We start from the raw sequence: 23333 nt of genomic DNA, 5'->3' as shown, positions 1-23333 counted from the left end.
AAAAAAAAAAAAAAAAAAAAAAAAAAGATTTTCAATACATAAGATCATGTTGTCAGCAAACAGAGACAATTTCATTCCAGCCTTTCCTATTTGGATGCCTTTTATTTCTTTTTCTTGCCTAATTGCTTAGGCTAGGACTTCTGATACTATGTTGAACAGAAGTGGTAAGAGTGGGCATCCTTGTCTTGTTCTAGATCTTATAGGAAAATCCTTCAACTTCTTACCATTGAGGACAAGGTTAGCTATGTGTTGAGGAACATTCCTTCTATACCTAATATATTGAGAGTTTTCATTATGAAAGGATGTTGAATTTTGTTAAATGCATTTTCTCCATCTATTGAGATGATCATGTGATTTTTGTCCTTCATTCTGTTATATGGTGAGTCACATTTATTCATCTGCATCACATCCCAAGGGCAAATTCCACTTAATCATGGTGAATGATTCTTTTAATATTCTGCTGAATATGGTTTCTTAGTATTTTGTTGAAGATGTTTGCATCTATGTTCATCAGTGAGATTGGTCTGCAGTCTTCTTTTTCCTCTTACCATTCAGATAAAGGCAGATGTAGTCTTCTCTTGTCGTATCTTTGTCTAGCTTTGGTATCAAGGTACTGCTGGCCTCATAAAATAAATTTTGAAGAATTCCACCCTCTTCAACTTTCTGGAAGAGTTTGAGAAGGACTGGTATTTGTTCTTCTTTAAGTGTCTGGTACAATTCAGCTATGATGCCATTAGGTCCCAGGCTTTACTTTGATAGGAGACTTTTAATTACTAATTGAATCTCATTACTCATAATTGGACTATTCAGATTTCTAACTGCTTTGTGATTCAGTCTTGGTAAACTATATATTTCTAGTAATGTATTCATTTCTTCTGGTTGTTCAATTTGCTGGCTTATAACTGTTCATAGTAGTCTTCCATGATCCTTTGTACTTTTATGTTACCAGTTGTAATATCTCCTCTTTCAGTGAGTTTCATACTTTCATATGTTTTCACATTACTGATTAACGTTCTCTTCTGAATTTCCTTTAGCATTTCTTGTAAGGCTGGTCTAGTGGGGATAAATTCTCTGTTTTTGTTTGAGAAAGTCTTGATTATCCCTTTGTTTTTGAAAGACAGGATTGCTGGGTATAGTATGCTTTGCTACCAGTGTTGTTTTTTGTGTGTTTTTTCCTTTCAGGGTTTTGAATAATATCATCATACTCTCTTCTGATCTGCAAGGTTTCTGCTGTGAAATCCACTGATAGCCTTAGGGTGCTTCCCTCACATGTGACAATTCACTTTTCCCTTGTTACTTTCAACTCTCTCTAACTTATAATTTAATTACAACTTGCCTTGGTGTGGATCCTTTTAGGTTCATCTTATTTGGTGTTCTTTGGACTTCCTGGATCTGGCTTTCTATTTCCTTCCCCAGGCTTGGGAAGTTTTCTGATGTAATTTCTTTGAATATATTTTATTTCTTCTCTTTCTGACATATCAATAACGCATATGTTGTCCACTTGATGGCGTCCCACAGGTCTCGTAAACTCTTTAAACTATCCTTTCCATTCTGCTTTCTTTTTGCTTAGATTGGATTTTTTTCAATGACCTGTCTTTGATTTCATCGATCCTTTCTTCTGCTTCATCGAATCTGCTGTTGAACACTTCCATTGAATTTTTTTAGTTCAGTTACAGTACTTTTCACATCTTTGATATCTATTTGGTACTATTTTATACTTTCTATCTCTTTGTCAAAGTTCTTAGTTTGTTCTTTCATTGCTCTTTTGACTTCAGTGAACATCTTTATAACCATTATCTTAAATTCTCTGTCAGGTGAATCACATATCTCTATTTCACTTGTGGAGATTTCTTTTTTTTTTTTTTAATAGATTCTCTGTTCTTTGATTTCTGTATTAGCTTCTATGCATTAAATAAGAATATAACCTCTCCCCGACTTGTCAGACTGGCTTCATGTAGGAGAAGGATCTCACCAATCCATCCAGCCAAAAATTTTAAGGCACTCTCTAATCTCTGTGTTTATTCAGACTGCTGTCTCTTTTATGATGGTCCCCTCAAGCTTAGGATGTGCCACATTCTGTCAATACCCCCACAATACCATAGAGTAGGAGCCAGAATCTCTAGATATAGCTGGAGATGTTGAGGTACTGAATGGGTTTTCCATTTCCTTCTATCTTCACAGCTCAGCCTGAGCATTTATGTCCCACTCTCTCTGCACTAAGCTAAGGAGAAGATCTGTGGCAAAAACCTATACTCACATTCAGGTTGCACCCTCTGATCCTGGGGAGAAGCTCATAGAAGTGGTCCTACTGTACGTCCCCCTTTTTGTTTGTTGTGGTCTAAGGCTACTCAGGAATGCAAAGCTCCACTGATTCCCAAATCTTGTTCCTTGGGTGGAAGCTATAGAAGTTGTGGCACTTGAGGCATGACCAAACTCCTTCGAGGAAGAATGAGTAGCCTTGGATTTATCACTGAGATTAGCTAGAGGACTACTGTTTGTTTTCCCATCAGACCCCAAATGCAAGTTCATCAGAAGCCAGGCTGTCAAGCAGCCACTGGAAGTGTGTGCCATAAGCCCCTTTTGGAGAACAAATGGGACCTACATGTTCCTACTTCCTTTCTGCACTGCTCATAAGAGGTATGACCTCTGAAGGTATTTGTATACCTATTTAAAGCCATCCCATTGTTCTGTGATCTAGAAAAACTCATCTATGCTTAGTCTCCTTGGCTCCCGGAGCTAAGATGTTGAGGATGTAATCCTTTGGGAGATAGCTGTAAAAGTTGGGGCACTCATGTGGACATATGCCCATCAGGGTGGTGTCAGGTTAATAGCTGTCTACCCCTTTAATTCCTCAATGCAAGTTATTTGGAAGCCAGGCTGGCAAGTAGTCACCAGAAGAGTATGTCATAAACCCCTTCTGGGGAAAAACAGGGGGCTACATTTTAAGCTTCTTCTCTGCACTTCTCCTGGGGAATAAAGTCCAGGGATGTGCTTCTGTACCCGTATAAATCTGCTGCTTTTTTCCTGCAGAGGTCTAGAGATCTGCATAGGCCAATCCCTTCTTCTCCCAGAACTGAGAGGTTTAGTATGTAGACCCTTGGTGGAAGCTGTGTAAGCTGAGGTATTCAATGTGTGGACAAACTCTTCCCAGGCTGGTGGCAGGTTAATATTTGACTGCCCCTAAACTCCCCCAATGTAAGTCAGTTAGAAGCCAAACAACCAAAAAGCTGCCGGAATAGTGTGTCATAAACTCCTTCTGGGGGCAAACAGGGGGCTTCATTTCTTAAGTCCCTTCTATGTATTGCTCCTGGGGGATGAAAGCTCTGAAGTGCTTAAGTGCCCATATCTAACTGCTGCTTTTTTCCTGTGGTCTAGAAAGACTTGCATATGTCTAATCCCCTCTGCTCCCAGAGTTGATGAATTAAGAGCCAGACCATGAAGAATCTTAAGTTAGGATGCTATATGTGGGGTTAAAACCCTCCTCTCCATGGGGAGAAGTTGGATGTTGGGGCTTCCCTTCCCAATTTTATGGCACAACGCCCAGGGTGGGGTCTGGCCGTAGTGTGCTTCAGTTTTTCCTACCCATTCGATGAGGATGTTTCCTCAGTTGCCCCACGGGTAGGAATCTTTCAACTAGTCTCTGACTTTCTCTGAGAGAGAACTGATCCATGAATAGATATTTATTTGGTGCACCCATGGGTGGAGGGAGAGTCAGGGGTTTCCTATTCTGCCACACTGCTGATCCTACTATCAAGTACCTCCTTTCTAACAGATCATTTGCACTAGCATTCTTACTGCTCTATTATTTCCTATCAATGAAAACCTAAAATAAACAAAACCTCACACCCTTCTCTTATATATCCCACACATATCCCTCCTATTATACTCTTCTATTTCTTTGCTCTCCTTCACAGGAAAACTTAAGAGTTACCTGCAGTTATTGCCTCTTGACTACCTCACAGTTATTGCCTCCTCACTACCCCATATTATCACCTCATTCAAATAGGGTATGTCTGCTCACCACTCCATTAAGATCACTTCCAAATTCACATTTCCAGAACTGGATTCTTAGAATCCCACACACATTCACATAAACAACCACCTGTAGGCCATCTCTACATGGTTATCAATCAGATATTAAGAACTTAACACGACTAAAACAGAAGGCCATCCTCTGTCATCTTGTTACTTTTTGTCTTCCCCAACCCAGTAAATGGCACCTCCATTACTTATTTGCATAGAAATTATGCATAAGTTCAGCAGCATGGACTTTCACATACCAAGGTCAATCTGGCGATGGCCATTGCTGAGTGTCCAATCTGCCAGCAGCAGAGATCAACACTGAGCCCCTGATATGGCACTACTCCCCAGGGTGATCAGCCAGCTACCCAGTGGCAGGTTGATTACAATGGACTGCTTCCTTCATTGAAGGGACAGTATTTTATCCAGCTGGAATAGACATTTACTCTAGATATTGATTTGCCTTCCCTGCATGCAATTCTACTGTCAAAACTACCAATTGCAGACTCATAAAATCCCTTATCCACCATTATAGACAGCCCTGCTTCTGACCAAGAAGCCACACAAAGAAGTGTGGCAATGAGCTTATGCTCATGGAATTAATGATCTTAACAAGCATCATCCTGAAGCAGCTGGCTTGACAGAACTATGGAATGGCCTTGTGGTAAAACCCTGTCTCTACCAAAAATTTTAAAAAACCACACACACACACACAAAAGATGCAGTTACAGTGCCAGCTAGGTGACAGTACTTTTACTGTCTTCCAACAGCTGTATAATATACATTCTTTTCATCAGAACATGGAACATTCTCCAAATTAGACCATAAGTAAATCTCACCAAATTTAAGAAAACTTCATATCAAGTATCATTTCAGACCACAATGGAATAAAAATAGAAACCAACAAGAGGAACTTTCAAAATCATAGAAATACAAAGAAATTAAACATGTTCCTGAATAACCAATAGCTCAATGAAGAAATTAAGAAGAAAATTTTAAAGTTTCTTGAAACAAATGAAAATAGAAACATAACATACCCAAACCTATGGGATACAGCCAAAGCAGTATTAAGAGGAAAGACGGCTGGGTGTGGTGGCTCACGCCTGTAATCCCAGCACTTTGGGAGGGTGAGACAGAAGGATCACTTGAGCCCAGAACTTCAAGACCAACCTAGGCAACATGGCAAGACCCCATCTCTACAAAAAATACAAAAAGTTAGCCAGGATGGTGGTACATGCCTGTGGTCCCAACTACTTGGGAGGCTGAGGTGGGAGGATCTATTGATAGGTTAAGGCTGCAGTGAGCCATGTTCATACCACTGCACTCCAGCCTGGGCAATAGAACGAGACTCCATCAAAAAAAAAAAAAAAAAAAAAAAAAAAGGTCTACCAAAAAATTCTTAGAACTGATAAACAAATTCAGGAAAGCTGCAGGACACAAAATCAACATATAAAAATCAGTAGCACTGAACCAACAATGAATTAGTAAAAAACAAAACAAAACAAAACAAAACAAAAATCAAGAAAGCAATCTCATTTAGAATAGCTATAAAAAAAAAACCTATGAATAAATTTATCCAAGGAGGTAAAAGATCTCTACAAGGGAAACCACAGAACACTGATAAAAGAAATGGAAGAGGACACAAACAAATAGAAAGATATCTCATGTTCATGGATTGGAAGGCTTAATATTGTTAAAATAACCATACTACCAAAAGTCATCTATAGATTCAATGCAATCCCTATCAAAATACCAATGACATTCTTCACAAAAATAGAAAAAAAATTCTAAAATTTGTATGGAATCATAAATGTCTCCTAACAGCCAAAGCAAACCTGAGCAAAAAAGAACAAAGCTGGAGGCATCACACTACTGGATTTCAAAATATATAACAAAGATACGGTAAACAAAACACCATGGTACTGGCATAAGAACACACATCTATACCAATGGAACCCAGAATAGAGAACCCAGAAATAAATCCAAGTATTTACAGCCAACTGATTTTTGAGAAAGGCATCAAGAACATTCACTGGGGAAGGGACAGTCTCCTTAATAAATAAAGTCTTTCTCCACTGGGAAATAAAGTTTTATCCACTGGGAAAACTGGATATCCATATGCAGAAAAATTAAACTAGACCCCTGTACATAAAAATAAAACTAGACCTCTCACCATGTACAAAAATAAATTAAAAACAGATCAAGACTTAAATGAAGGCCTGAAACTATAGAACTACCAAAAAAAAAAAAAAACCACAGGAGAAATGCTTCAAGACATTGATCTGGGCAAACATTTTATGGAGAAGACCTCAAAAGCAAAGGCAACAAAAGCAAAATTACACAATTAGACATCATGAGATTATATCAAACTAAAAAGCTTCTGCATAGCAAAGGAAACAATCAACAGAGGGAAAAGAGTGCAGAATCAGAGAAATATATGTAAACTATTCATCCAACAAGGGATTAATATATAGAACATGCAGGGAGCTCAAACAACAGCAAAAACCAAAAAACTCCCCCAAAACACAAAACAACAAATAATCTGATTTAAAAATAAACAAATGAGCTGAATAGATATCTCTCAAAAAAAGACACAGAAATGGCTAACAGGTATATGAAAAAATGCTCTGCATCACTAATCATCAGGGAAATGCATGCAGATCAAAACCACAATGAGATATCATTTTACCCTAGTTACAGTGGCTACTACTAAAAGGACAAAAATAAATGCTGACAAAAATGTAGAGAAAGGGGAACTCTTATTCACTGTTGGTGGTATAGTAAATTAGTACAGCTATTATGGAAAACAGGATGAAGGTTCCTCAAAAATCTAAAAAGAATACTACCATGTGATCCAGCAATTCCAATACTGGGTATATAACCATAGGAAAGGAAATCAGTATGTCAAAAGGTTATCTGCACTCCCATGTTTATTGCAGCACTATTCATAATAGTCAAGATATGGGATAAACCAAAGTGTCCATCATTAGATAAACAGATAAAGAAAATATGGTATATATAAACAATGGGATACTATTTAGCCATAAAAAGAATGAAACTCTGTCATTTGTGGCAACATGGATTAGCTTGTAGAACATCAGGTTAATGAAATAAGCCAGGCACAGAAAGAGAAATACCACATGTTTTCAGTCATATGTGGAAGCTACAAAAGTAGACCTCATAGTAGACAGAATAGTGGTTACTAAAGGGAAAAAAGGGGAGGTAGGGGGACAAACATAAAAGTACAGCTAAATAAAAGAAATAAGTTATAGTGTTCTACAGCACTATAGGTGACTATAATTAATGAGAACTTATTGTGTATTTTCAAACAGCAAAAAGAGCGTATTTCTGAATGCTCCCAACACAAATCAATGATAAATGTTTGAAGGGACTGATATGCTAATTACCGATTCGATCATTACACATTGTGTACATGTATTGAAATATCACACTGTACCCAATAAATATGTACAATTATGTTTCAATTTAAAAATAATAAAAGACAAAACCAAAAAAATCTCCAATTTTTTTTTTTTTTTTTAAAAACTGCCACCTAGCTACTCTGGGCTCCTCACGCCTCTGAGTCAACAGGTAAAGAGGGAGTTGCGGTGTTGTTGCCTGAGGTGATTCATCGGGACTATCAAGGAGAAACTGAACTACTACTCCACAATGGAAGAACTGAAGAGTATGTCTAGAATACAGGAGATACCTTAGGGTGTTTCTCAGTACTACTCCACTCTGTGATTAAGGCCAATGGATAACTACAAAAATGCAATCCAGGCAGAACTACAAATGGGCCAAACCTTTGGGTCACCCTGCTGGGTAAAGAATCATGAGGTTCTTGCAGAAGGCAAAAATAAAAAAAAAAAAATTAAAAAAAATACAGAATAGGTAAGTTATAAATACCAGCAATAAATATGTGACCAGTACAGAAACAACTGTAATTGTTCTGAGTATTTCCTCCTTATTTCATTATGAATGTTTGTTTGTATATACACACATATTAAGCAAATATCTTTGCGTTCTTTCCTATCTTTTCTTATCATGTAACAAAAGTTGTATTGACTTTATATCAATATTTAAGTATTGCTAATTTTACATCATAATATTTAAGTTACAGACTATCAGGAGAAGAGTAAACATCACCGAAGAACTTCACTCTCCTGGGGAGGGGGTTAGTGTGTTTTCGGTTGTATGCAGGATAACTGTTTATGTTAGGTAGAAAAATGACCCTGTTACTATCTTCATTTGGAGATCAAATATGGCTTAAGGAAATACATATGGGTGCTGAGTTGAAAGGAGTACTTGTGATAGTTAACTTTGTCAATTTAACTGCGCTAAGGGATGCCCAGATAGCTGGTAAACATTATTTCTGAGTGTATCTGTGGTTGTATTTCTTGAAGAGATTAACATTTGAATCAGCAGACTTGAGTAAAGAATATTGCTCTCACCAAGGTGTGTGGGTATTATGCAATCCACTGAGGGTCCAAATAGCACAAAAAGATGAAGGAAGAGTGAATTCTCTCGTTTTGTGAGCTAGGATATCCATCTTATCCTGTCCTTAGACAATGGAGCTCCTAGTTCTTCAGCCTCAGATCCCAAGACTTACAACAGTCCCCTCTGCCTTCCCCACTGGTTTTCAGGTCTTTGGCACTGAAGGCAGAGTTACACCATCAGCTCCCTGATTCTTAGGTCTTTGGACTCAGACTAATGGCACCAGCTTACAGATAGTATATCATGGGATTTCTCAGCCTCTATAATCCTGTGAGCCAATTCCCACAATAAATCTCTCTCTACCTACCTACCCAGCTCCCATTGTTTCTGTTTTGGGGGAGAACCCTACTACTAGGTCAGAGTGAGTATTTTAAAACATAAAACAGATAAGGTCATTTCTCTCCTGAAGGACCTCCAATAGCTTCATACTCAATTAAGCGTGCTTTACAAAGCCATGCAGGATTTGATTCCTCCCACCTCTCTAATCTTATCTGTTATGACTTCTCCCTTTTCTACTACATTCCAGCAACATTGGCCAGTGTTTGCCTTCTCTCCTGGTTTTTACATCCCCTGTCTTTCTAGTAGCCTGCTATGCCTGTTTTCCTCTGAATCATTAGTAAAGATTAAAAACTAGATTAGGCTTTAAAATTACTGAAAAATATATTGGGGATCATGATTAAATTTATGTTTAAAATTTTTCATAATTAGAAAACATATATTCTTAAAAATTAAACATACAATATATATTCCATTTATATACAAGTTTTTAGTACTATATTGCTTAAGTAAAGATGAGCTACCAGTATACACAAAATTAATCAAAGGAAGCCACATCAAATAGAAACCAGGTTGAAAGATCATCAGTAAAACAATATTCAAAAGCAACCAATGCAATTTAAAAAAATTAGTCTAGCTTGGGCAACAGAGCAAGACTTGCTCAAAAAAAAAAAAAAAAAAGAAAGAAAGAAAAGAAAAGAGGAAGTATTCCAGTAAAGAAAACAAAATCCATATTCAATTATCCAGCAAAATGAACAAAATAACAAATAGTTAAGGGCAGAAAGGCATCAAATTGTTCAAAAAGTTCAGTGGCCCATGCCTGCTATCCCAGCACTTTGGGAGGCCAAGGCAGGAGGATTCATTGAGCCCAGGAGTTCGAGACCAGTCTCAGCAACATAGTGAGACCCCGTCTCTACAAAAAAATTAAAAAATTAGCTGAGCATGGAACCTGTGGTTTCAGCTACTTAAGAGGCTGCAATGGCAGGATTGCTTGAACCCAGGAAGTCCAGGCTGCAGTAAGCCAGGATTATGTCACTGCACTCCAGTCTGGGGAACAGAGCAAGACTCTGTCTCAAAAAAAAAAAAAAAAAAAAAAAAAAGAACAATGAAAAAGGAACTTCTAGCTTCTAGGAATAAATAGACTCTTGGTACAAACTACTGAAACATGGAAAGCAGTACTCAAGAAAAAGAAACAAATGCATTACAAAATGCATAATTTTTAAGTACTGCCATAAACTACTCAGTGAATCAGGTAACTGTCCCTCAATCAGGCAACTGTCCCAAAAGAAACAGAATACAGCATCTGACAGAATTCTACACATTAGAAAAGGAGCTAGTTACCTATCATGTTTTCAAAGTGTTCTAAGAATAATGGCCATGTTTCAGAGTATATTACGGTACACAGGTACTATTTAATAATCAGTTTCTATCTTTCTTCTCTGGCAGTCCCTATCCCAGTTAACATAACAAATCAGAAACCTGTAATCCCTCTTGCCCTCCAAATCCAACTGGTTATCCAATTCTGTCAGTTGTACCTCTAAAATAACCATCTCCTCTCTTTAATCTCCCCTGCCCCTATTCAGAGTTTAGGATTTCATTATCTCTCACGTTGACCAATAAAAACAGTTATTTAATTCCTTTGTTTGTTCTCACTGCTTTCCAATCATACATCAGCATTATTTTTCTAAAATACAAATCAGATAAAACATGTCACTAGCCCATTTAAAAGTCTTCAAGAATCAATCCCTAAACTGTATCCAAACTGTATCCAGACATATACTCTTTCCAAGCTCATACAACTGTAAACTGCATCCAAACTCATACTCTTTCATACCTCTGGACCTTCCCCTTTTCTCTATTTGGGAAATTCCTATTTGTTCCTCACAGTCCAGGACAAATATTATTTTGTAACAGCTTTCTGGTGACAGCCCTAAGCAAAGTAGTAGTGCCACTGCCTACATTTATGCCTGTCAGAGTGTCAGAGCTAAATAATCTTAAGCCAGTCAGTATTCCTAGAGTTTGGCACACAGCAAGGAGGAAAAAAAAAAAAAAAAAAAACTTGTCTTTTTACTAAATGTAGAAAGTTATGCAATGAGAGAAAAATTATCCATATTAAAAAGTCAATATTTCAATGCACACTCTCATCAAAATAACTGTGACATAGAGGATGATACCTAGAAACCAGATGGTAAGATATCAATTACTCAAGTTAATAAACAATAACTGAAAACAGGTAACTTAAAACTGCAGATAGTATGTCATTTATATTTAGTTTTAGAATGTATTATTTTTTCTATTACAGATTTGCCATTTCAGTCATGCTTTACCTAAGCTAATATTAAAAATGAACTTACCATTTTTAATGGGTACAGTTGCAGTTCTGCAAAATGAAAAAAGTTCTAGAGAATGATGATGGTGATGGGTGCACAACAATGTGAATGTCTTCAGTGTCACTGAACTGTACACTAAAATATTATTAAAATGGTAAATTCTGTGTTATGTATACTTCTTGAAATTAATTAATTTTAAAAAATAAACTTGCATTCCTGGGGTGTCAGGGTCAGGGGAGGTTCAGAGGTTGCTGCACTGATTCCATTTCAGATTCAACTAATACTTACCATTACTATATATACCAGGCCCAGTGCCAGGTATTTTCATATATTCCATCTCAGGTCCTATTAATATCTTCTTACAGATGACAAATTTACGGCTCAATAAGTTAAACTATGCCATAGAGGCAAAGAACTGATCAGGAAACAGCCATGAAAGATATGTAATAGTCCACAAAGGGAGTAAATCTGACAATTAAAAAACTGAATTGAAATAATGCTCTAAATCCTGCTTATGTTTAGATTAATTCATTCAACAAACATTTATTACCACTGTTTGCCAGTCATTATTCTAGGCACTGGAGATATATCACTAAACAAATCAGATAGAAAACCCCTGTTCCAGTTTACCTGCTACTAGAATGCTCACCAGGGATTTCACAAAATGTAGTCTTTTGATTGGAGGCATTCAACAAAGCATTCACTACAGGGAAGCAACTGTCAGAGAGAGACTTTCTGACAATGAGAATCGTACTGTGGAGGACTGGTTATACACTAAAATGTATAAGCAGAAAGGCTGAATGACTACTTATCACCAAAGATGCTGAAACTTTTCCAAGCTGAGAGAAAAATTCACAGGTTGTAAAGGGAGATAACTAGATAAACTTCTAAGACCCTATTCAACCTTGAAATTCTGTTTCACTAAGCATCAAACAATATTACGGGAGCTGAGATATTATAGTAGCAACTATCTATATCTTATGTGTGTGTATTTGTGTTTGATCACATGTATATCTTAATTATGAACTATTTCCTAGTAAAAATTATATCTTATTTTCCTTACTATCTCACATATCTAGGTCAATAAAATGAATCAATGAACGCAATATTATAGGTTTAAAGAGGGTAGCTTCCTATTAAATCTTGTACAATTTGATATTTAAATTCCATTTCCAACTTACTATTTTCAAAATAACACTCTTAAAATCTTTGATATTTCCATACTGAAATTGCATTCATCCATGCTTCAAACGAAAAATTCATTGACTACCTAAGTTCCAGCCCTATGTTAGGTAATAAGGATTAAAAAAACAACAAGGCACCCTCTCTTAGTCTAGAAGACAGAGAGTTACCTAAGTGTGATAAAGTGTTATGACCTCCCTAGTAGCTGGAACTACAGGCTCACACCACCATGACTGGCTACACTTCTGTATTCTTTGCAGGAATGGGGTTTTGCTATGTTGCCCAGGCTGGTCTCCAATTCCTGGGCTCAAGCAATTGGCCCACCTTGGCCTCCCAAAGTGCTGGGATTACAGGTGAGAGCCCCCATGCCCCTTCTTCTTTTTACCTTTCTTAATGTGGCTACTAGAAAACTTTAAACTACATAAGTGGCTTGCATTGTATTTCTGTTGCCACAGCGAACAAATTCATTAAATAATAGTTTCTTTTCTTAATAATTATTTATCACGTAGCCAAACTGTTACAGATTTTTTTTTTTTTTTTTTTTTTGAGATGGAGTTTTGCTCTTGCTGCCCAGGCTGGAGTGCAACAGTGAGATCTCAGCTCACAGCAACCTCTGCCACCTGGGTTCAAGCAATTCTGCCTCAGCCTCCCAAGTAGCTGGGATTACAGGCATGTGCCACCATGCCCGCCAGTTTTGTATTTTTAGTAGAGATGGGGTTTCTCCATGTTGGTCAGGCTGGTCTCGAACTCCCGACCTCAGGTGATCCGCCCACCTTGGCCTCCCAAAGTGTTGGGATTACAGGTATGAGCCACCGAGAAATATTTTTAACTATTTGAAAAGCAAAACTTCAAACCTTCTCTCCCAATCTGGAAAATTCATGCCAATGACAAAAATGACATCATGGCTATAAAGAAAAGGATAATGAGTAGTCTAATTAGTAGTGAGGAATTCCTTAAAGCCGCTCCTTGCTAGGTCTCTTAATCCCTCTTACTTCCAGGATAAGGTAAAAAGATACTTACCATTAGGCTGCATAGTCAATGGACTAAAAACCGGTCTAGGAGTTAAGAAGTTGGAGATTTATCCCTGGATCCACCAATACCTTGCTCTGACATCTGACAAGTCAGTTTCTCTGTATGCTAATTTCTCCATCTGTAAAAAAAGGTGGGTGGGGAGGAAGGAGAGGAACATTTATTACCTGTAAAGTACCGAGATCTCTAATTATTAACAAATTAGGCTACATTATAAGAAAAGTAGAAAATCTAGATACAGATTTTTTTGCTATTAGAATATCCTGGAGTTGCAAAGTACTTTACAGCAAGTACCACAGGTTGAATTTAACTAAGCTTCTATATTCACAGAAATAAAGAATACAGATATTTGCTACATTTGGTCCCATGCAAATATTAAATTTAGTTTCCAGCTAACCAGGCTAAGCCAGAATATCAAAAGACGCTAAAAACCCATTAACATTGTGTTATGTGCTGAACTGTGTCTCCTCCAAAGCATACGTCAAAGCCCTACCCCGCAATGTGATTACATTTGGAGACAGGGGATTTAAGGAGGTAATTAAGGTTAAATAAAGTCATACAGGTGAGGCCCTAATCTGGTATAATTGGTTCCTTTAAAACAAAAGGATGAGACATGAGATATCTCTTTCTCCCACACAGAGAAAAATGCCACATGAGGACTCAGAAAGAAGGTGTCATCTGTAAGCTGAGAGACCTCATCTCTAGCCTCTCCTGCCAGCATCTTGACACTGAACTTCCAGCCCTCAGAAGTTTGAGGATATACATTTCTATTGTTTAAGCCACTCAGTCTGTGGTATTCTGTTATGGCACCCCAAGCACATGGTCACAGGACAAATGGGACTGTAGCAATTCTTTGGGAGTACCTCAGTTCCCCTAAAGAACTTTCACTCTTTTCTTTATTACAGTCAGAGTGGTAGTAAAATAGAACAAAAACAAAGTAAAAACAAAACAAAAAATGCTGAATTTGACGTTAAAATTTTACCCTAATTTGAATCTCAACTCTATCGTGCCTTAATGTTTATTTTCCCTTTAAGACGTTAGGCAGGTAACATGGCTGGACACGGTGGCTCACGTCTGTAGTCCCAGCACTTTGAGAGGCTGAGGCTGGCAGATCCTTGAGGTCAGGGGTTCGAGATCAGCCTGGCCAACATGGCAAAACCCCATCTCTACTAAAAACACAAAAATTAGCCAAGCATGGTGGCACATGCTTGTAATCCCAGCTACTCGGGAGGCTGAGGCATGAGAATCACTTGAACCCAGGAGGCAGAGGTTGCAGTGAGCAGAGATCATGCCACTGCACTCCAGTCTGGGCAACAGAGTGAGACTCTGTCAAAAAAAAAAAAAAAAGACTTTAGGCCAGTAACTTAACTGAATCTCAGTTTTCTTATTAGTCAAATAGGAACAATAATCCCAATGCTACCTGCTTCACTGGGCTGCTGTAAATAACAAATGAAAAATGGCTTTGAAAGTGCTTAATGGCTGGGTGTTGTGGCTCACATCTATAAGGAGGTTAAGGCAGGAGGATCACCTGTAATCCCAGTATTTTAGGAGGCTGAAGTGCGGGGGATTGCCTGAACTCAGGAGTTTGAGACCAGCCTGGGCAACACAGTGAGACCCCATCTCTACAAAAAATTTAAAAAATTTAGCTGGGCATGGGGTACACGCCTGTGGCCCCAGCTACTCAGGAGACAGAAGTAGGAGGACTGAGTTGAGCCCAGGAGGCTGCAGTAAGCTGTGATCCCACCACTGCACTCCAGCCTGGGCAATAGAGACCTTGTCTCAAACAAAAATTAAAAAATTAAAAAATTAAAAAAAAAAAAACATAAAAATAAAAAGTGTGCAATGTGGATACCAAGAATTATTAAAGAAAAAATTGCTGTTTAATACCTTTCTCACAAGGAAAAGTCAGATCTTGAATAATACAACGTACTTACAAAAAAAAGAACATCACAACCACCTGCTACTGGTTAGCACCCAAGGATTCTGTGTTCGCAATTTGACTAACGACTCTATGGAATATCAGCTAGAATTACTTCTACTTTGCCACTTCTTCCTTTGTTTTCTCTTATTGTTGGCTGGGACCTTTAAAATTTATGGTAAGCCTGGGCATGGTGGCTCATGTCTGTAATTCCAGCACTTTGGGAGGCTGAGGCAGGAGAATTGTTTGAGCCTAGGAGTTTGAGACTCAGAAACATGGTGAAACCCCGTCTCTACAAAAAAATATAAAAATTAGCCAGGCATGGTGGTGTGCGTACCTACAGTTCCAGCTACTTGGGAGGTTAAGGCAGGAGGATCACCTGAGCTTGGGAGGTCAAGGCTGCAGTGAGCTATGATCATACCAGTGTACTCCAGCCTCAACAACAGCAAGAAACACTGTCTCAAAATAAATAAATAAATAAAAATAGGGCCAGGCGTGGTGGCTCACACCTGTAATCCCAGCACTTTGGGAGGCCGAGGCAGGCGGATCATGAGGTCAGGAGATGGAGACCATCTTGGCTAACGCAGTGAAACTCCCTCTCTACTAAAAATACAAAAAAAAATTAGCCAGGCGTGGTGGTGGGCACCTGTAGTCCCAGCTACTCGAGAGGCTGAGGCAGGAGAATGGTGTGAACCCGGGAGGCGGAGCTTGTAGTGAGCTGAGATCGCGCCACTGCACTCCAGCCTGGGCGACAAAGCAAGACTCCGTCTCAAAAAAATAAATAAATAAATAAACAAAATAAAATAATCTTCTTGGAGGATGTGAAAGTTCCTGTATTTATTCCAAAAGATAGTAATGGCACTAAGGGGTTGGAATAAGAACAGTAACGTGAATCCTCAAAATGCATTTTTAGAGCCCTGAAGCATTAGGAGATTAGTCTTAGGAATATCCTAGAAAATATATCCACTTCAATTTCAGAGAAAAGAGCACAAGAACGCAGACTACTAATATCCAAAGCAGTGCCTCCAGAGTACCTGGGATTACAGACATGTGCCACCATGCTTGGCTAATTTTTGTATTTTTAGTAGAGATGGGGTTTTGCCATGTTGGCCAGGCTGGTCTCGAACTCCTGACCTCAAGGATCTGCCAGCCTCAGCCTCTCAAAATTTAATGCAATGATGGAAATGTTCAGTATTCCTGTTGTCCAATGGGTAGCCACTAGCCACATGTGGCTATTTAGGACTTGAAATGTAGCTAGTGCAACTGAGTGCATTTTTTATTGTATTTAATTTTTATTAAATTTAAATTTAATTAGACAAACATGGTAGTGGCTACTCATTGCATAGTGCAGATCTGGAGAATGTAATGACTCTGTCTTTCTGGAAGTCATTGAAAGAAGTATAATAGGTAGTAGAAAAATCTGTAAGGCTATGGCAGTATCCTTTCAAAATGTAATAAAACAATCACAACAGGCCACCCCTTGAAGCAAGTAAAAGTAGAAAAAATTCTTCATATATTAAGATATAATTAAAAACTTAGTTACAAATTATCACTTGTATATTAACAACAGTCAAATTATTAATATATAACTATCATTTTAAGTGTTTACTACATGCCAGATATGTGTTAAGTATTTCAAAGAACAGGAAGGGAGGAATATTTCCCCTAGAAATGGAAACTGGAAAACAGAAAAAAAGATGCATCAAATGTACTTCTGAAAACTCAAAAAGACAGAACTCTCAGTTTTAGATAAATCATAATACTATGCCAATATGCACAGAAATTAAAATGGAAAAGCTGTGAGCAGAACATCTGCTCACTGTGGTGATGAAGGACAAGCTACAGGCAGGCGGGACACAGGGAACTCGTCTGGGATGCACCAGACAAGGGACTCATCTGGCATGCGCCATTGATCAGCCACTCTCTGATTAACAAGTTTTTTTGTTGTTGCTGTTTTGTTTTGAGACAGAGTTTCACTCTTGTTGCTCAGGCTGGAGTACAGAGGCGCAATCTCGGCTCACTGCAACTTCTGCCTCGCGGGTTCCAGTGAACCTCAGCCTCCCAAGTAGCTGGGATTACAGATGCCTGCCACCAAGCCTGGCTAATTTTTTGTATTTTTAGTAGAGACAGGGTTTCGTCATGTTGGCCAGGCTGATCTCGAACTCCTGACCTCAGGTGATCTACCCGTCTCAGCCTCCCAAAGCGCTGGGATTACAAGGCATGAGCCACTGGGCCCAGCCAAGTATTCCTAGCACATCTCAGCTGATTCTCTGCCCCCAGCTCTCCTTCATTTACTTTTACTTTATTAGGAGGTAAGTATGATGAGATGTAATATTCTTCTGGAATGATCCACCAGAAGAAGGGGTAGGAAGGAAACTGGCCAATCTCTTTCTCAAAGAAAGCAATAAATCCTGTCTCCTCCATGTAGCAGAGATGAACAAAGAAGAGGGAGCATATCTCTTTGGTGTTCCCCCTGCTCAACTTGCTTTGTAGTAACTATACATCTTTGTGTATGCACAGAGAAGAACCCATGAGAACACCAGTATTTCCTTTAACAAGTAATCCAGCTACCAATAAGTGGCTAATGAAAATGCCATGACTTCCTTTGTCCTACAGGCAGTCCTAGTATTCTTTAACTATGTATAATGTTTACCCTTTCCAGAAGCTTGCAGAGGTGTGAGGCAGAGCAAAAGAGAAGCTAATGCTTTTTGGAATGCTTCGGGCTCATGCTTCTTGAACAGAGAAGAAGTTCAGTGGTTCCTATAGTGCCAAATCATGCTAGCAGACATATATGGATCTGATGTCATTAAATAATGCATCAGCATCATCATTATTCCAGTCAATATTTGGAATAAGGACAATGACAGTCCTGGATGTTCCACTCCTGCCAGTCCAAACACATCAGAAGTAGGATTTTATGTTTAATTCTAGGTCCTATATTTTGAATGAGATACAGATGCACAATCTCATTTAAAGGAAAGCAACAAGGAGAGTGAGAATTTAAGAAACTAGGGAAGGTTAACTAGAAGGAAAGACTCAGGGGAAACATGAGAACTGTTTGCAAATATCTGGAAGGATTTCATGTAGGAGAGAGATGAGATTTGCTCTACTTGTTCAATATTACCCCAAGGGAGAGAGTTAGAACTAGTGGGTGGAAGCTATAGGTAGATAAGCTTTAGCACATTATTAGGAAGAACTTTCTGCTAGTCAGAGCTCTGTATCCAAAAGTGGGATAAGCTCTCTGGGAAGGAAAGGCATGAATTTGCCATCACTAAGGATGTGAAAGCAGAGGTAAAATAACCTATTGGTGAAGATATTAAATCATTAGGAGGAAGAGGGAGGCTGGACTGGGTAATCTTTAAAGTTCCTTCCAAATCTGAGACTCCAAATCTGGGTCCTGATTTCATTATTATAAACAACACTGTGCAAGTTTAGGTTTTGCAGCATGGACAGTATGTGTGTGTGTGTATGTACATGTGGATACAAATATATACAATATCAACATTCTCTCTGAAGCCTTACATAAGTGTGATGTGGGGACAGAAGACATAACATAGTATCATCACCACCATCATCTTTTTTTCTCTTCTGTGTCTTCATCTACCATTTACCGGCACTGTGGTAGGCACTTCACATAACTTAAATACTTAAGGTATCTTTTAAGTTAGTTAGTTTTTAAGAGACAGGTCTCACCCTGTTGCTCAGGCTGGAGTACAGTGGAATGATCATAGCTCACTGCAGCCTCAAACTCCTGGACTCATGCAATCCTCCTACCTCAGCTTCCTGAGTGGCTAGGATTACCGGTGTGCATCAATGCGCCTGGCTAACTTTTTTATTTTTTGTAGAGGCGAGGTCTCACTATGTTACCCAGGCTGGTCTTGCACTCCTGGCCTCAAGCAATCCTCTTGCCTTGGCCTCCCAAAGTGCTGGGATTACAAGTTTGAGTCACCATGCCTGGCCCCCTTTTAAGTTCTATCATATTGCAGGTTTATGGGCAAGGCCCAGCTCAATTATTTCCACTGTAGCTACTACAACATAACTTGGCTGAAATCTCTTCCTTCTTTGAAATAATGAACAATGTGTGCCTGCTTTATTTTACACAGTAAATATAGTACTGACAAGTGTAAATGAAATTTTTTATTAAAATTAAGTATATTTGGACATACCAAAATGGCTAGTTAAAAGCAATCTTTATAAAAATAAGTTCAATGTTCACTGCAAAGTAATCTGCTCTATAAATTTAGATTTCATATATTGGATTTTCTCCTGTACCATTTTGTCCTCTGTTCACGCCAACCATGTCAAAGTCACATTGCAGTCTTTTCTTTTGTGCTTGGTAACCACTCTGCTGATATAAACATAGAACTACAGATTTGGAAGAAATGTTGAAAGTCATTTAGTTTAATGTCTCCTCCTCCTTTCACCTCCAATGCTACCATCTCTAGCCAATGTTTTCATTTGGTATACTTCTATTGGCAAAATTTTCATAGTGCATATGTATTACTTTAACATACATACAATATATATGTATTTTTTTTTAAATGGTCCAAAAAGGTAAATATTTACCATAACAGTCATACGGGGTTGGACAGGAACCAGTTCTCTTAGGGAGACAGAATGAGAGAGAATGGTGTGTGTTATGACTTGACACCTTCACCAATTATAATATACTTGGGGTTCTAAGATGTGTATATTTTTGTGGGAAGGTTGAATGTCCCTTACCTCCTTGAAAGTCACTGCTAATCTATATCTCAATTGGATATACCAGCTCTTCAAGTATTTTAGTACAGCTTTCATGTGTGCAAGGAGAAGTTAATTGCTTTCTCGTCTCATCAAGGTTAAACGCAATGACTGACTATACAACGTATCTTACTGTATGACTATATAACATGTCTTAAGTATCTGCTTCCTTGCCCTGCCCATTCTGCCTAATTCATAGTACACTCTTCAAATTGCACACCCTGCCTTCCATCATTACTCTTTTATTGTCTGTTCATTTTTTTACCATGTTGGGATAGCACATTTCCCAATTACTTGGACTAAGTACCTTACTCCAAGCTTAAGGGTATTTTTACCAAATATCTCCAGATTTCCCCTTCTCTATTATAAAGACTCTGCAGCCAGACAGCCTGGGTTCAGATCTGGTTCTATCACTTACCAGTTGTATTAACTTGACCAAGTTAGCTTAACCTCCTGTGCCTGAGTTTCCTCTGCAGCAAAATAAAGACGATAATAGCAATTATCTCATTTAGTTGTTGAGAGGATTAAATAGGACACACACACACAGACATACCACTTAGAACAGTACCTGGCACATAGTAAACACTCAGTCAATGTTAATTTATGTTGCTGCTTCCTTCTCCTTCATCATCATCCTTTGCTACTATTTAGGAAACTATTTTGCTGCAGGCCCGGAATGTTTACTTCAAAATTTCTTTCCATTAGATTTGTGTTCCCTCTTTCTCAATCCAAACATTCTTGACATTTAATCTCTTCAGCATAGGTCTCTCTGACAAACTGGATTGGAGTGGAGCTTTCTTACCTAGCATACCTACTACTATGGCTGGTTTTCATTGAATTATGATGCACACTCATGCTTCACCAATTCACATTCCTCTTCTTTTCATATTAAAAGTCCATTCCTAGACCAAGGGTTGGCAAACTTTTTCTGTAAAGGGCCAGATGGCAAATATTTTCAGTTTTACAGGACATATGGTCTCTGTTGCAACTGCTCAACTCTGTTATCATAGCATTAAGGCAGACATATAATACACTAACAAATGAACATGGCTATGTTCCAGTAAAACTCTATTTACAAAAAACTGGTAGCAGAAGGATTTGGCCTGTGGGCCATAGATTGCCAACTACTAACCTAGAGGAATTCTTCCCTAAATAACTCAACCTGGCTCTGATCATTCCAGTATTCTACCTCAAGCATACACTATATCATTTTACATATATTTATGTGTTTCTAGGTATTTTTGTGTGGTCAGTTTCCCACTTATATATCTGTACATACAGATCCTTATAAGGAAAGAACTGCAGCCTTTATTTCATTCATTAAACAAAATGTATCTGAGCTGAGTAACAAAATCTAAGCCTAGCAGTAACATGTTAAAGACACAAAGACAAGTGTAAGCCTCTGTTTATGCTCACAAAGAACTCACAGATTAGTAGGAACGATAGCAATTCAAATATACAATCATCGTGTGATTTTTGCCATACAGAGATTTGCTCTAAAAAGTGCTCTGGGAAAACAGAAGAGAATGATTAACTTTGCCAGGGGTGGGGGAGGGTTGAGGAAAGCTTAATGGAGGAGATGAAGTTGAGCTAGGATTATCAGAAGAAAGACAAATAGGCATTTTAGGCATTCTTCCTAATTATGTGGAATTGAATACAGAAATGGAAATGGACAATGTGTTTGGACAATGCTAGCCATTTATTATAGATGAAAAGGGACAAAGTAAGCTACAGGGACCAATGACAGAAACTGAATGAGCTGAGGCTAGGAAAGTAGAAAGGAGGCACCTTGTGAATAATTTTGCTTGCCATACTAAGCCAATGGTATATTGTATATTGAGGACTCTGGTATCATCCCAAAGATTGTATGTTAGACATTGAAGGTCAAGATCTGAATTATTTATGATACTTAACATCCATAAAGGGGTTTTAACACTTTTTCATAGACTTTTACATACATTATTTCCAATGTTCATACAGCTTGCATTCTTACATGTCTACTAAATTCTGATACTGATTACGAACTTATGATGTACTGGAAAGGTTAAGACTTACAGGCAAAAGATCTGGGACTTGATCTTACAGCTATTAGTTACACGATTTTGAGTAAGTCTCTTACACCTTTACTGTTTCTATAAAACAGGATTAATATATAAACAGGATTAATAATCCTGTTTCTATAAAACAGGATTAATAACATATTTATCTCATAAGTATGTGTAGAGTAGTTTGCAGATAATAAAGACACACATAATTTTTAACAATTGCAGAATAAAATGTCAAGAAAGGGTAAGTTTTTTCATTTGCTCTGTTTTTTGTGACACATATATTCATTCATAGCCTAAATAGAGGATAATTCTCTATTTCTACTATGTATAAATACAGGTTCTGACCTTTTCAAGGATCTGATTTTTGCATGGTTTGGCTATATCATATAGGAAATCATTCTTCCTTAGTACGATGTAGAAATCTAAAAGCGAAAGATAGAAAAAAATAGAAATATGAACTACTGTAGATCAAAGAAGACATGCAGTGAAATTAGATTTTATCAGAGGAAGCCAGAAGGCTGGATACCCAGACAGGGCTTCCCAAGGGCAGCAATTTGGTTAAGTTTCCAATTTCCAGGATACTTTCCTCAGCTTTGTGAGTTCAGAACCCTGATTCCGTTAAAAATGGAACAGACTCTTATGGATATAGCTATAGGTCATACACCATAATGGGTAAACTAGAATGTTAATTTATTAATTTACTGTGAGAAATATAACCGCCTAAAATATTTACTGGTATGTGACCAGGGCCATTCAACTTTAAAGGTGCATCTACACAGGAATCCAAATAAGAACCAGATTTCTTGGGCAGTGTGGAACCAGAGTAAGGAGTTATTTGTCTAACTCAGAAGTTGGCAAACTTTTCCTATAAAGAGCCAGATAGGCTGGGCATGGTGGCTCACGCCTATAATCCCAGTACTGTGGGAGGCCAAGGTGGGTGGATCACCTGAGGTCGGGAGTGCAAGACCAGCCTGACCAACATGGAGAAATCCCATCTCCACTAAAAATACAAAATTAGCTGGGCTTGGTGGCGCATGCCTGTAATCACACCTACGAGGGAGGCTGAGGCAGGAGAATCACTTGAACCTGGGAGGTGGAGGTTGTAGTGAGCTGAGATCATGCCATTGCACTCCAGCCTGGACAACAAGAGTGAAACTCCATCAAAAAAAAAAAAAAAAAAAGCCAGATAATAAATATTTGCAGCTTAGCAGGCCGTGTGGCCTCTGTTGAAACATGAAAGTAGCCATAGATAATACAGAAATGAATGGGCATGGCTGTGTTCCAATAAAACTTTAA

The 23333-nt window shown here is 38.2% G+C and overlaps 1 protein-coding gene across 22 annotated transcripts in view; it reads right to left on the bottom strand.

Annotated features, from left to right (window-relative positions):
* Nucleotides 1-23333, bottom strand: part of SCMH1 (Scm polycomb group protein homolog 1) — a 232510-nt gene that overhangs the window by 161662 nt on the left and 47515 nt on the right. For 20 of the 22 annotated variants that reach the window (XR_002733497.1, XM_023221305.2, XM_023221302.2 and 17 more), the window contains exon 2: nucleotides 13323-13452. Coding sequence is in view for 4 of the 22 variants with exons in the window: in XM_023221296.2 (XP_023077064.1) it covers nucleotides 13323-13335 (13 nt within the window). In the remaining 18 variants the exon portion in view is untranslated. Of the gene's footprint in view, nucleotides 1-13322; nucleotides 13453-22382; nucleotides 22460-23333 lie in introns of all 22 variants that reach the window. The other 2 variants (XM_026455720.1, XM_023221289.1) reach the window with 1 other exon arrangement.

Source organism: Piliocolobus tephrosceles, chromosome 1 (assembly GCF_002776525.5).
Source record: "Piliocolobus tephrosceles isolate RC106 chromosome 1, ASM277652v3, whole genome shotgun sequence".
Classification (NCBI taxonomy): Eukaryota; Metazoa; Chordata; class Mammalia; order Primates; family Cercopithecidae; genus Piliocolobus; species Piliocolobus tephrosceles.
The sequence above is the reverse complement of the archived record's forward strand: the minus strand, read 5'-3'. Positions and strand labels throughout refer to the sequence as shown.